Source organism: Leptosomus discolor, chromosome 1, assembly GCF_034619465.1.
Source record: "Leptosomus discolor isolate bLepDis1 chromosome 1, bLepDis1.hap2, whole genome shotgun sequence".
NCBI lineage: Eukaryota > Metazoa > Chordata > Aves > Leptosomiformes > Leptosomidae > Leptosomus > Leptosomus discolor.
The window spans coordinates 102,607,412-102,622,556 of NC_141391.1; the positions used below are offsets into that span (position 1 = coordinate 102,607,412).

Consider the following 15,145-nt stretch of genomic DNA (forward strand, 5'->3'; position numbering starts at 1 on the left):
GAACATGCAGTTAGTTTGCTGCCTTGCAGGAAGGTTATGGTAATAGGTCATTTTAAAATGTGTTCAGTGAGCTCACGGGGAATGAAAGAGATGCCACTGAAGCTCCAAAATAATTGAGATTTAAATAAAACTGATACTGAATATAAAGCAAAGTGTTCTTGATAAACCTGCATTTCAGACTCTGATTTGTCTTCAACAGATTTAAAATATTGGAATTGATATTAACAAGAACATTCATGGGAATTCTTCCTCAGCATCTGAATACAGAGGAAATTCTTCTCAAGGTAAACAGAAAAACTGTGAATAAAAACCCCACCCACCACTACTTGGAGTGGTCTGTAAACCCAGTCTCCTCTATGTCCCTTGGGTGACACCTCCTATGCAAAGCGAAAAGGTACCTGGGACATGAAAGTTAATATAAAGAATGCATTCAATCGACTAGGCAGCATTGAGACTGCTCTTTTTCCTAACGTTAACCTAAAATACAAATAAAATTGAAAATCATCTGAATTGTTTCTTATTTTTGTCTATTTAAGTCTTGTTTCAGCCTTGACTGGGATTAGCGTTGGCTTTGCAGCCACAAATTCAAGGACCAAAGAAACAAGAGCGTGGGCACATTTCCATCACAGGAGGCAAGCGTTCTTTTGGAAACAGGTTTGCTTGCTGCAGTCCAGATTTGCGGCTTTGGGAGGGGACCGTGCGCCTTAGGAGGTTAAAGATCTTTTCAGATGAACCAGGAAGGAGGAGAGAGGGTCAAAACTGGATTGAGACACAACCCTAGAAAACTACTCCTTTTGATAGAAAGAATCGATTTTCTTTATTAAAGAATTGCTTTCACACTCCCTTTCTCATTAAAAAAAAAATTATATATAGAGATATATATAAATAAAAATCCCCAAAAATCCAGACAGGTAAGAAAGAGTAAGCGCAATACCTTGTTCCCCACTACTCAAAGGAAATCACTGATTATGAGGAAGATTAAAAACTACCATGCCAAGCTATAGTAGTACACTTAAGAACTTTAATAATTGAGTAAATAAACATTATAGGTATTTCAACAACGTATGCCGATATAAGCCACAATGGTTTGAATATCTTTGTCTAGGACGTTTTAAATGAGTTTTGAAGTTTTTGTGAGCTAACTATACTCAACAACAGACTGATGGATAAAGCTGTTGCTCTGTTGAGCAATGCGCAGGACCCTGCTATCTGAGGAGCCCTGGCACAACATACACCAGGGTCTCTGTGTGGGTGTGTCTACAGAGGGACAACTTCAGGCTGTTCTTTTCACTGCAGGGGAAAACTGACCCCAGGAACTTTTAGGGCACTGTGATTTCGAAAATCTTTTATGAGACATCACTATCAGCATTTTTAACAAGCATGTTAGAAAACATGTAGCCTGCAGATTCTTATAATAGCTTTATTTTTCTTTTGACTTGAAGTAACAGGGGAAAAAAAGTGGCATCTGAAACCCCTATATCCAAAGTATTGCCAATGTTTCAATATATAAAGTATGTTTCTGGCCTGAAGTCATAAAAACCAAAATGTTCCTCAGGGCAAACACCTTTAGTCAAGTTATAAATCTTTCAACACGACAGCTCATTATGGGAAAATAGATATATCCTTTCATTAAAATAACATTTTAATGCACAAAATATTGAAATAGTGGAGTAAAATCTGGCTACATCATCCTCAGTAAGCAAAACAATGGGCATAAAAAATTACAAGTATTATGTTCTGTTCAATTTCTGTCATACCAGGCAGCATATTTCTTAGCAAGTGGCTATGCTGGAGAAGAATTTATTTTTTTTTTTATGGCAGAGCAGTAAAGGAAAAATTTTTGCATGTTAAATACTACCCTAAAAAGAAAGAAAATCTGTGCAATTGTGCATGTTTTAAGACTAAAGCTTCTGGCATAAAACACAGAGCCTAAGTCACTGTAAACCCATGGTAAAACAACAAAGAATACTTAATTCATCTACCAGTATAGTGTCAAAAAATATCAACAGATTTGTAACATGTAGAAATCATTGAATACAGAAAGAAAGGTGCTAAGGGCTGCAGATAATCATGATCAATCTGAGTAATTATATTGAAATAATATTCAAAGAAACAAGGCAAGTGTCATTCTGAAATTAAACAGGTGGGCTTCGGGCTATCCTGGTGGCAAATTCATTACATGCACTAATGCCACTTGGTGAACTCTGTGTACACAGCGACAAGACAACAAACACATTTTAGTCTATCTTTTATATGAAGAATTTAATTATCTACACATGTAACTAATTTTAAAGGCTGTATTACAGTTGTTAAAGCTGCAGGTTTATATATATTTATATAATTTACATTCATATTGATGAAATACTGAAGTGCAATTGAATAAGGAGCTTCACTTGTTCTTTGCACCGCATGACGGGTCAGGAGGAGGGAGATGGGGTAGGATTAGAAACGCTACAACACTGCCAGCATGAAATTTAGAAATAAATGAAATACATAAACCAGAACATAACTAAATGGTAAATTAGTAGAATGACTATATTGTGCTCGAGGCATTGGGAAGAGAGGGTTTCTGCACTGACAGCACCAGGCATTTCATCAAGAGCTTGTAACTAATGCTGGAAAGACAGACATGGCTTAGCTACAGCACATCTACTACATAAACTTGACTGTAAGCTCCATTTAATATTAATTTGTATAAATTCCACAGTCTAGTTTAAAAAATGTAAACATTGGAAATTAATTGCAGGGAGATAGTTCTATACATTCTTTCTTGTCAGGAAAATTACTTGTTCAAAATGTGTTGTTCCATAGTCATGAGAAAGTAAAAATGAGAAATCGAACTTCATGTAACCAAGATGAAAATAAAGAAGTTAATTCTCAAATCCCACATGAATGTAGCATTCTATTGATTTCTGATACGAAAATGCAAAACCCAAAACAACTGAGACAAACACAAACCAGGGTGTTTTCTAACTGTATGCAGCTACAAGTAATGTGCAAAATAAAATTAACATAACTGGGATAACAACATTATGCAAGGTTAATATCTCTTGCATTGGAAGGAAGTTAATTTCTTCTCTCCACAATGTATTACACACTCAACAAGAAACACCTGATACATACAGTACATTAACTACAACAAAATACCTTATCTGTAATTGGGCACATTTAAAGTTCCTTAAACTGATTTAACTCCTTCTGTTCTTTTGTAATTAAAAAAAAAGAAGAAAAAAAAAAGACATATTGACAACACTGGACAAGTGAACAATAAAAAAGAAAGATACATAAAGTCTCAAATTTATGGACATTTGGAACAATCTTAATAGCACATGCAGCATTCCTTGATAGTGGGTCTTTTTGCACAAATAAAATTGCAATGAAGAAATTTAATTTACACTTTTCCTTTAAAAGCCTAAAATATATATTCAAAAATAATTTTAAAACTACTGAAAGCACCTGTGCAAAGGTGGAAAAATTAGTTTGGTAACTCTGAAAGCCACAAAAGGACCCACTATCCTCTGATTTTTTTGTGTTTTTTTTTTTTTTGTTTTGTTTGTTTGCTTCATTTTAATTTTGCGTCTGTATCTGTAGGTAATTAACTCAAACATTGCGATTACATGCAACTAATGTAAAATGAGGTAAACTGCTCTGCAGTGTGTTCTTCTACTCAGAAGGCAGTAGATGATCATGCTGGAAGCCACATGATCAAGGCTGCATCTCCCATCATCCCTCTGGGCAGTGATATGGGATAGTGGGTCTCTTTGAGGACTTTCAAGCCTGAGTGGGGGATGGACAACATATGATTCCTAGAAAAAGGAGGAAAACAACACATAAGCAAAACAAAACAATGAGCAAATTTAAGCTAGGAAAATGAGTCAGGCATGTAAACAGCATGGTGCAAAAATGATAAGGGGTAACATGCTACAAAAGGGATGGGAACTAAAAATAAAACAAACATAAAATAAGGTTTGCATTACGGAAGGTCTTCAAAGAGACTTTGACAAGCGCAGCAGTGGCGAAACTTTGAGTTCTGCGAATCACAGCAGAATCACAGCAATGCTGCATGTTTCATCTTAAAGTACTACACAAAATAATCACAGCATGGCAGCAGAGAGGGTCACTTACATTGCTGGCTTGGGTCCATGTCTGTTGTCAGCTTCACATAGTTGGATGGAAAGAGACCCACTTGTCCATTCACCTCCCCTTTCCACCAGTCTGGGTCTTCCTTGTTAAGGACGTTTATAATCTGGCCTTTATTGAACGCTAGCTCATCGTCATTCTGTGCAGTGTAGTCATACATGCCAATTACTTGGCACACTGTAAGATAAAGGAAGAGGTCTATCGCACTGGTCATGTTTCAGCAAAACAGAAGCTATGCACAAACCAACTATCAACACTACGGCTCTCGGAGCATAGTTCCAAGACACTGCGCTGATCTGAACCGCTCCTGCCCCTCTCTCCTGTGCCCCTGTACCGGCGCTCAGCTGAGCCCTCAACAAATTGGTTCAAGGTGATTCAAAAAACCAAGTTTCCCAGCAGCATTGCTCTCTCAGTCAGCTTACTGAGGGGTCAGGATCACCCTAGGGAGGGCAGAGCACAGCAGTCCAACCTGGGAACAGTGTCACCTGCCTGGAGCTGTGCCCAAGATATTTTTGTTTGGAAGTGGTCAACAGTAGGGGCAGATAGGAAAAAGTTAACATTTTAGCAAAAAGTCACACACTGCAAGGATGTTACCTTTCTATTGACACTTTTCTTTTGCTTTGTGTATTTTTTTTTTCTTTTCCCCACAAAAGCACCAGATTTGTTGTATGTTTATAAAAATTGCATTTTGCATCCTCACCAACCTGTTCTGAAAAGTATCCTTTCCACCAGAACTGGTTAATGGACAGAAAAATCTGGGAAACATTTCAAGTTCCACTACCTAAAGCCCGAAAAAGGCACTCTCTTCTAATTTAGCACAGGACACGCTCAACACAGCTCTATAATTCAAGAGAAAGTCAATGGTGATATCTTCATAGTACCACTGAGGTGTTAGGAACACAAAGATCTTGGAAAGAATGAGAAAGAAAAAAAAGCATCCTAGGCCATTTAGGCTGTCCTGGCACCACTGGACTGCTTCCAGCAGCCTATTTTCTATTTCCTTACTGTGAAACTCATCAAATCTGACTGGTTCTCAGAATACAGCCATTCCAGTCCAATTATAATGGAGCAGTTTTCTTAATTCTCTAAAGCAGCAGGACTGTTTATTTAAATATATAATTTCCTCTATTTCTCTGATGTTTTCTCTATGCCAAGTCACAGGGCTTCTGGCATTTTGCCTTGACACAAGGCTTCTATCTAATTAGCCTTATTGTCAGGTTCTTTCCATTATATGCATCCTAAAATTTTCATTCTTGTACTCAGCCAGCAGCTTGTTTACATTGGTCAAGTAGCTCCTTTCTTTTTTTTAAAATTTGTATTTCAGAAATTATTCAACTACTTTTAGTTAATACTTTGTGCCTGTTCACAAATATCACAATCAAATAAACTCCACATTTAACAGGACCCTGCATATGTCTCAATATTTAGCTTTGTTACTTGCAAAAGGGGGAGAAAAAAAAATTTTAAAAAGGGGCACTCACCGTCATTTGTAACACCTAGCACATCAGCTACCCAAAGTGTACATTTCCCTGGCATACTGGAGATACACCAGCATTTCTAAAGGAATGTATATTATGGTGTACTCCTGTTTTAGACAGTTTTGTGCTAACACAAGTTCAAATGTGTGAATACCACTGACGTTCACATTTCACTTTAAAGACCCGTGAATCTGTTTTACAGCATTCTTGTTACAGGTTTACAGGTTATTACTAACATTAAGAATGATAAAAAAAATTAAGCTAGACCACACGTGAACAGAATACGTACATTAACAGATTTGTAACCCATTCTAGAGTTAAGTTCTTTCAAGAATTTTTCACTCAGATCATTCTCTTCTGCTTCAAAGAACTGTATGGAATTTGGTGCTGTCCAGTAGTATCATCAGAGTATCTAAATACTCCAATGGGATCCCAAGAATCACCTTAACCTTGGGGAGGTAATTTAAGAGAATTCTTGAAGAGACAGAATTCCTCAATTGAACCAGAAGCAGTGACCTCATCTGGATCTTATTTACACTTGGTCACAAAGTTTAGAATACATCTTAGTCCTATATAGGAAGCTCTTAGAGTAGCCCCAGCAAGAAAGTTCTTCACTTAAACTCCAAGAGCCACTGCTAACTACAGAAGCAAGCTATAGCCTATCTTCGCTGAGCTCCAGTGCTTTTCAGCCATTGGTTTCCTTTCTAGAAAGATTGTCTATTGATTAATACTAGTCCCACTGCAGCAGCAGAGGGAGCCCAGGTTCCCATACAACACTCATGATCAGTACAATCTATAATGTTGTCTTTTGTTAAACAAGCAGAATTGTTGAAACACATTTCCCACTATTCCTATCTTGTGAACTTCCTTATGCCCGACTACCTTCGAGTATCAGTAACAGTTCTTTTTATTTCTCAACACCAGGAAGGACATGTTCATGACACAAGTTTAGAAGGGAACACATACAAAGCAGCCAGAAAACCTCAAAGTATAAAGCAAAAGAGGCCATGCAACAGAATTTAAAAAATATGTTGTTAAAAGTCATGCAGTTTGCATGCATTACAGTATGGCAGGTGCAGAGCACACACATCAAAACAAAATGACAAAAGAAACAGAGGTTTTGATGATACTAGTTTCTGATGGATCCCCTACCTTCAAAACCCAGACAGTAATGGCACACTCTCAGACCCTTCATAATGCACCACCTTGGGCACTCTTCAACCCTTGTAAACATTTTTCTTCAAGTTTCCATGTCTTTTGCTATAGCAAGCCTCCCCACTAACATACTTCCGCTATGAAGATGCTTCTCAAGCATTAACCTCTTAACCTCTTCCATGAGCCACACACTTGGTGAGGCCATCTAGCACAATGGAAAGACAAGACTCTTCTTCTCATCCTCCAAAATAAGTTGATTTTGATAAAAACAAATGTCACTAAGATTTTGATGTTCTGTAGGCAGTGAAAAAAGTGCTAAAAAGTTTATTCTGTAAAAGTTCCATTAGCATGTGTGAAAAGAATTCCCATCATATTGCCTTGTAAAAGTACGTGTCTCAATGCCGAGTTACCATTTTAACTGCGGGACCCACACTTGGGAAACCTTCTGCACTTTTATGACTACCATCAAAGGAGCCAATTAGCACCATTTATAACATTTGCCTTCTCCAGCATGGTACTTTCATTTATACCATAGACACATGAATCTAACATCTCAGTATTTTATTCTAGTTCCATAAACTGCATGATAATCCTTCATACATTTTTAAAGGAGAATTATGCTCACTACCATTTTTCGGTTAGAAACATTTATTTCATTTCAATGATAGTCAAAAATTGGCCTGAGGAAGCAGCAAGCTTTTGCCCCCTGCTACCCCCAACTAAATCCAAACAGATGATAGACAACCATGTCAAGTCTTTTGGGTGGCTTATGGAAGAAAATACATCCATTCTACGTGTTTTTGATTGACAAGAATCCTCTTTACTTAGTACTACACCAACTCACAAGCCCAAAATGGTTCAAGACTGAAACGGTCACAAGGAACGAACTTTCTGTTCTGTGTCTTCTGCCTGCGTTTATACCTTGCAGTAAACTGACAGGACTGTTTGATATCGCCTGCGATGGAGATGTAACAAATAGCTTAAAGAAATATAATGGTGTATCACTCTTGTGTGCTTTCATAAACCTTATAGTAAGGAGCTATACAGGACAAAAAGCTACGTCTTCATTTATCTTAATTTGGTTTTATCTCACTTCACCTTAGGAAAAATAAAAGGTTCTGAATGAGAGGTGCCTCAGCTGCTAAGCCCATGGATCATCCTGGACCTTTAAAAACTCCTTAACTACAAACGGTGCAAAGAAATAGGGCTGATAACTTGAATGCTTTATGCTAAGATGAAACGTCACAGATGGCTTTTTAGCACTCAACAATTCATACCTGAGGGACCACCAACATAAACATACAGACCAATTGTATGTTTTTCTCATTGAAAAGAAAAAACAATAAAACTAAGAGTTTAACCAAAGTGACTAGTGTAACAGATTCTAAATATCCTACTGAATATCCATAATTATTTTTAGAAGTCCCATTGTAAATGACATGTTACAAAAGCAACTTTGTTAACGCAATCGCACTGCTTACCTGAAGGTAATGCTGTTGATTTAGGTAGCTCGGTTGGTGTAGTTTTACTGGTACCAGGGCTCAGAAGTTTTACATAATTAGCAGGGAACCATCCTATCTGCCGTTTTTTCCCTCGTGCCTAGTGAAAAAACAATTCTTTTAAAAGGATTAAGCGAATCTATAGATCCTTAGACAAGGTAATTCCAACAATATTTTAACTACTTGCAGTCACACTGACTATTTTAGAATAAGGAAAAATGCGTTTTATAAGGAAAAAGCTATTTTTTGTGGCAATAGTTTAATACTATGATACTTCTATTACATGAAGTAAACCTTCATAATATCTAAACAGTAGTTATTTACTACGAATTTGAGTGATTTTTCACTTAACAGTGTTCCTACTTTGTGTGCTTTACAATTAATACTACAACCCTGACTCTACTGAAAGATTTCTCCCGATTCTGTTTAAACCATAACTCTAGAATATTAGGTGAGCTATTGCATTAATGAATGGCAGCATTTAAATGCTTTTTCATCGTGCAAAGAATTACATTTAAATAGATACCTAGACTGTGATAGCTTAGGTAAAGAATAACATTCCAAATTACCTCTTTTCTTTTAAGGAAAGAGTATCTTTAATACTTAATTATTTAATAGCTTCTCCTGCCTGAACAACAGATAAAATATAATGTATGTCACATTAAGCAAGTGCTAGAAGAACAGCAAAACATTATGGCAAGAAAAAATGAGTGAAGTTTGGATTCAAATACAAAATCCCAAAGCCAGATTCCAGTCAAACAAAAATTAAGCTTTGGCAACTACAAATACATACGGACAGACACTGTCCAAACGATCCTAATGAACAGATGTTAAGGTTTTAGAAAGTACACTAGACGTTCTCATGCCTATCTAATCAGAGAACATCAGTAGGAAAACGTGGTGCCCATATGTATCAGTGTGTGTGGTCCACGTGGGTGCGCTGAGAGCGCAGCAGGTTACCGTACACCTGGCCTACAGCAGCGCTCTACAGCGTATAACGCAGCTGGCCAGGAGTCACTGTCAGAGACGGGATATTGGGACAGATGAACTGGAACTGGTCTGATCCAGCGTGACAGAGCTTGCGTCACCAAAGCAGGATAGGAATTTGACAGAAGCTGCATCCTGTTATTTCACCAACCGCATTGTTCATTGCAAATAAAATCAGAAAAAAAATCCTTACTGTAAGAAAGATTTATTCTAAAACTCTGAACCAAATCTGAGCTTCTAAATCTGTTAAACCTATGTTAAGAATTACTTTAACTGTTTATTTTCTTTTTGTGGTGTTAGAATAAGGTTGGAATTTTGGGCATGTAGATTTTTGCCTTTAAAAATAAAACAGATGTAAATTTTAGTGAAAAAAGTCATCCAACACACATACTATTCGTTAACTACTTTCTTCCCTCTCTTTTTCTTTACTGAAAAAAAAAAAAACCCACTCGATCTAAAGTGTATCTAGATCATTCATTTTAAGATATTTTGGAAGACTGCATTAAAGCCAGCAATGTAATGCTTACCATATTTGCCTTATTTTACTTTCACCCCGACCCCTAAGACAAGTATCATCAAAATTCACTTCAGGCTGAAACTGAACTGTATATACACTTCTAAAAGATCTGCCACTTTGAAATTAAATGCATAAAGAAAAGTTAGTATTAGTGTCCTTCTGCAAATCTTGTCATAATTTCAATACTTTGACGGGGGTGGTGCTTTTATTTTTTACCAGTTCCTCAATCCATTTCACTATAGTGCTGCATTAGCCTTTGCACTCACATAACAAAGGAACAAGAACTAGTATTACAGTTCTTTCATTACAGGGGAATGAAAAGAATAGATGGGGAATTGCTAATGAACAAAAAAACAACTTGTAAAAAACAATACGTAAGACAGTAAGGTATCCAAAGCTACACATGAGTATTTACACAACCAAAATGAATTTTTAAGAATATCCTTACATTAGCTGCTAAGTGGCAATTGTGACAGCTATTGCCCAGTGAAGCTTATTTTTTATCTTAAAATACATTTAACGTGAGACTCTTTAAAGCTGCAAGTTAACAACAACATAAAGGTTAGTGAGAATGAAAACCAAAGCAATCCTGGAAGATGATTTCTCCACAAAAGATGAAAAAATATCACCAGGAAAGGCAAAAAGGGCAGGTAGTAATGTGGAAAAAAATATCTGAGTTAGTTTGAGCATCTGAATTGCAAAAATAAGTCAATTACATTCTTTCATGTAATATTCCCTGTTAAAAAAAACCAAAACCAACCAAAACCTCATTCAGTGGTACTGGAGGGAAGCGGGGGAAGCTTTGCCACTGAAAGTCACTGAGAACCAAAATTTTCAAACTGTCAAGTTCTACTCTCCCATCTGGTGCTTGTGACAGACACCATTCTTTTCTCTCTCCTACATTAAATTGAATTCTGGCTGAGATGTGGCCCTTGGACTGGTATTCTACGCTGCCACATTTATTAAGCAACCTGAAAAAGTGGTGGCCATCTTACAAAACCCACTGCTGCCAAATACTTCTCAATCTTTCAACACAAGGGATAGCCAAACTTTTGGCTGAAGCAATTTAGAAAGTTTCTCTGGAAGACATTCAGGACTGTGCACTCCAGTATTTCTTCCACTTCCACAGCACACGCAGGTATCAGCTGATCCAAATGCACGTGATGCACACGGTCACTGTTGGAGCAGGACATACAAGCAGACCTTGTCACTTAACCCAACAGTCCCATACACTCCTGTTGCATGGCTGACTTTCCCCACCACTTGACACGATGACTGCTTTTTTGCCTATATGAAGACAACTACTGGACACGAGACTGGGAGGATTCAAAAGCAGCCAAAACAATACACCCTAAAATCCACTCCTTGCTTGTATCTGAAGGGTCTCCTGGAGAACGTACAAGGAAGCGGACTGCAGACTGGGTCTGATTTGAGATGGGTAGCCTTGACTTACGAGGCGCAATGGCCTCCCTCCTGCTGTCCTCCAAAGATAGTTCAAGTTCAAGGAACTGGAATGTATGTATATTTTTGTAAAGGCATTTTATTTGTAAATGCTTAATTGCAGAACATTTTCAAAATTATCACTGACGCATTCATCATTTTGAACTATTAAAAAAACTACAATTTTTTTTACATGGTATTTTATTTCAAAAAAACAGTAACTAACTTGGAGCTCTCCTTCCCACCAGCCACCTGGATTCTTCTTTCTGATAAGAATCAACTGACCAGGAGCAAGAGTAAGCTGTTCTGGACCCGTTGCTGTGTAGGAGGCAATAACTTGGGCAATTTCTGTTGAAGTGAGGGAAGAAAAAAAGTTAATTTGTAAAGACCTGAACACATTCTATACAACATTAACCCTGCTATTATCACTAGGACAGTATATCAATTTTATATTTTTTGCCATAAAATTGTTAAGTATTTATGTAGTTCCATGAAAACATATGGTAATTATAAAACAGATCATAAGTTAATAGCACTACAGGAATAAACCAGAGGTGCAGCAGCTCTACGGGTAGGATAGAAAAAAATATTTGAACTAGAGAAGAAGAATGACCATCATTAGAGCTACATGCCTCTTAAAATCAAGTGTCATAATAGTTTTCAAAAAAATAAACTTTTGTAGCATCAGTTTGGACTAAGCTCCCTAAAAAGAGGAGACACACATTGATGACAGCATAATGAAGAAGTTGCAGTAACAGAGGTGCAAACTAATGAAGGCCTACAGGAAAATTTTCACCACCAGACCAGATAAAAAAAAAAGAATGTTTTCAAAATGTAACAAACAGGATTTACTCTGAAATCTTTATTCCATGAACATTAATACAAAACTGGTGCCTTATTCAATCACCTACCAGCATGAATCTGATGCAGAGTAACTGTGAGCTCACAATTATCTCTCAGTTAAATTAGTCAAAGTAGACAACACAGTTCACTCCATTTTAGAGTGGTTGTGGAAAGACAGACGATAACTTAGTCAACCCAAAGTCTGGCAGGGTTAACCTATTTTTTGAACCAATTTGAACGGACAGGAGCTTATAAGCAGCTGTAGGTATTTTGATGTCCAACTGATAGCTTTTAAGTCAGGTTTAGCATGTCATCAAACCATGTTTAGGGTGAAGAAGAACATGTTTAATACTATGATAACTGAGAACCTTTTGTAAACAAAAGATGGTAGATTTGGGAACTTTTTAGCTTTTGGTAAGCTAAACCTTTTAAGCTGCTACATTTACGTAGGCCCTTTTTAGTCATGAGTTAAGGGGAACCTGCGGGTGTAAAGAGTCTCAGACATCCAAAGCAGCACAAAAGTAGTGCTGTTACTGCTGTAAACCCACTTTTTCAGTGATCAAAACTTGATCCCAATACACAGTCATTCATCACTTAAGTATCCTCCTTAACAGAATGATCTAGGGGTTGGGTTTTTTTGGGGGGAGGGGGAGTTTGCTTTTTTGTTTTTGTGAAAAACGTTTCCTGGAATAGAAAAATTCTGACTCTGTGTTTAAGACAAAGGAGATCTTTATCTGGCAATGCATCAAATAAAGTTGGGGACCATCAAACAGCCGATGTGGACACTGAGTTTGACTGATTATGGTTGTGGTCTAAGACTATCCTAGAACAAGCCCACAACAGAGCTTGTAGTATAACATCACAGAAATGTGTCTCAACCGCTTCAGTGCAAAGACAGCCAGCTTCATTTAAAACCTCAGCAATTATCTGATCACAGATCAACACACTGCTTGAGAGTTTACCTTTTATTTTTAAATCTTAATTAAAAAAATATCTGTTTCAGATATTTTCACTTATGATTACTTATGTTTGTAGAAAATTTCAATCTAGTCCATCCTAAAAAACTGGCACTGGAAGACTAAGCAGAAAACAGTCACACCTGCCATCAGTCTGTCCCTTTATAAAGCGGAAGAAAGCAATGTGACAATGAGTGTGAGGTGGACTAGACGTCAACACAGCAACAACAGCAAAAGAGACTGAGGCCGAAGGGAGCAAAGTACACAGAAGTGGTCTCCAGCTTTCTCAGGGGCAGCCGTACTAAGACAGTAACAGTGCTGGGCACCATCCTACTTGGCCCTCTCTGTCAACAAGCGCCAAATTTCCTGTGGCCAAGAGAAACAGCAAAAGCGCTCAATAACAACACATCACCCCCAGGCTGGGAAAGGAGGGGGGAGTTTGCTGGCAAGGCAGAGAAAGGGAGCAATCATTGAAAAGGCAGTTGTAGGCAGAGGAAACCACAAAGCTGACTCCCTTGAAACAGAGGGAGGCTTTGTTGCAGGCGAAGAAACAACAAAGTGATTTGAAGACTGCCAGGAAAGCGAGCAGATGGTTTACTTCGAATTTAGAAGAAAAAGGATGATTAGGAAAGTTTAAAATGGTTAGAGAAGCATTCAAGATGTACATGAACAACATAAGGAGGATGCAGCAGCACAGAGATGACAAGCAATCCAAGGTCACTGCAAACGATGACACATGCAGAATTAACTATGGCAGAACCTCCCTCATGGTATCTCAAAGAGGGGAGCGACAGGTGACAAAAAGCCAGTAGCTTAGAGTAGAAAGACACTTTAAACCTGGATCTAGAGCTTAGCACAGAAAGTGTGAAAGCAGAAGATAGAAGAAAGAATTTCTAAGTAAAATATAGTAGTTGATGATAGGAGAGCAGAAAAGTTTACATAGAGAAAAGCCAGCAGCAGCACAGTCTGTCCTGTACGAAGGCAAAGCAAGCAAGCTGTTTGGCAGGAAACACGGCTATACTGCTAGAAAGTCTGCAAGCTCCCGGCATTTGCAGGTTTTTCCACAGAACCACATTAATTCATCCACCCTAGAGCCATTCAGGAGCGAGAATGAACACAAGCAAACAAATTAACTGTGGGAGTTTGTCAAAATAATTTTTTTTCTTTTTTACATCAGGCAAAAACCTCTCTCTCTATAGTGGCAATTATAATACTCAGTATATCATACTGAAAGAGCAAAAATCTTATACCTTGCTCTCGGAGCAATAAATTTTTCATTTTTATCCGCAAAAAGGTGATTTACAAGGCTACAGGTATCAGTTATCATCTTCCACCAACCAGTAGCACAAAGAATTTTTTACTGTGGACTGTGTATAAGTTGTAAATAAGTTACAATACGAATGACAAGTTTCACATTCAGCTCTTGCATGTCACAGAGAAGCAGAAAGTTAGAGAAAACAACTCAGCAAAAACGTTAAAAAAAAACCCCAGAAATAGCTTTCCTTCCAGGAAGGACTTTTTAATTTTGATTAAGTATTGAATTACTGAGAAGACATCCAATTCAATTAAAGTCCAGGCCAAAAAATGTGGCCTCTACTAAAACAGGTACATTTAGGGAAAAAAATGCCTTCTCACAGACATAATTATCCTCATATTGCTGCTTAAATTTGCAGAGAGCAGTTTCTTTTCCCTTGCCCTTCAACACACATCGTTACCAACTCCCACCCACTTGTCCTGCTGCTTCTAGAATAAACAGGAATATTTCACCTCATTCATTAGCATTTCACTTCCATTGGCTGAGCACTTGCAGCTCATTTATAGCAAAAACAACCATGAATATCACCGCTGAAAACCAGTCAGAATTGTTCCCAAACTGTTTTTAAACTCCAAAAGATTCTGAACACAGCTTTTGTCAACATCCCCCCAGGCTCCACTGAAAGTTTGAATCCAGGAGAGCAGCTATTATAGGCTGAAGTCTTGCCATCCACCATTCTCCCACGCATGCAAAAAGCAGCCAGTCCTATCAGCATCTTCTTGCTATTCCTACTAGGTATCACTTTTAGAGGTTTTCCAGATCTCTGTTCTTGTCTGCCCCTCTTGGGCTTTGTATCTATTAACATAAGTATTTTT

General features: G+C 37.7%; 1 protein-coding gene across 5 annotated transcripts in view; it reads right to left on the bottom strand.

Moving 5' to 3' along the window:
• The window catches only part of ITSN1 (intersectin 1), a 101,649-nt gene that overhangs the window by 17,167 nt on the left and 69,337 nt on the right, over nucleotides 1-15,145 (bottom strand). For all 5 annotated transcript variants that reach the window (XM_086461076.1, XM_086461065.1, XM_086461049.1 and 2 more), the window contains 3 exons: nucleotides 11,443-11,564; nucleotides 8,255-8,372; nucleotides 4,126-4,317 (listed from right to left, as the gene is read on the bottom strand). In XM_086461076.1, the coding sequence (XP_086317202.1) occupies nucleotides 4,126-4,317; nucleotides 8,255-8,372; nucleotides 11,443-11,564 (432 nt within the window). The remainder of the gene's footprint in view (nucleotides 1-4,125; nucleotides 4,318-8,254; nucleotides 8,373-11,442; nucleotides 11,565-15,145) is intronic.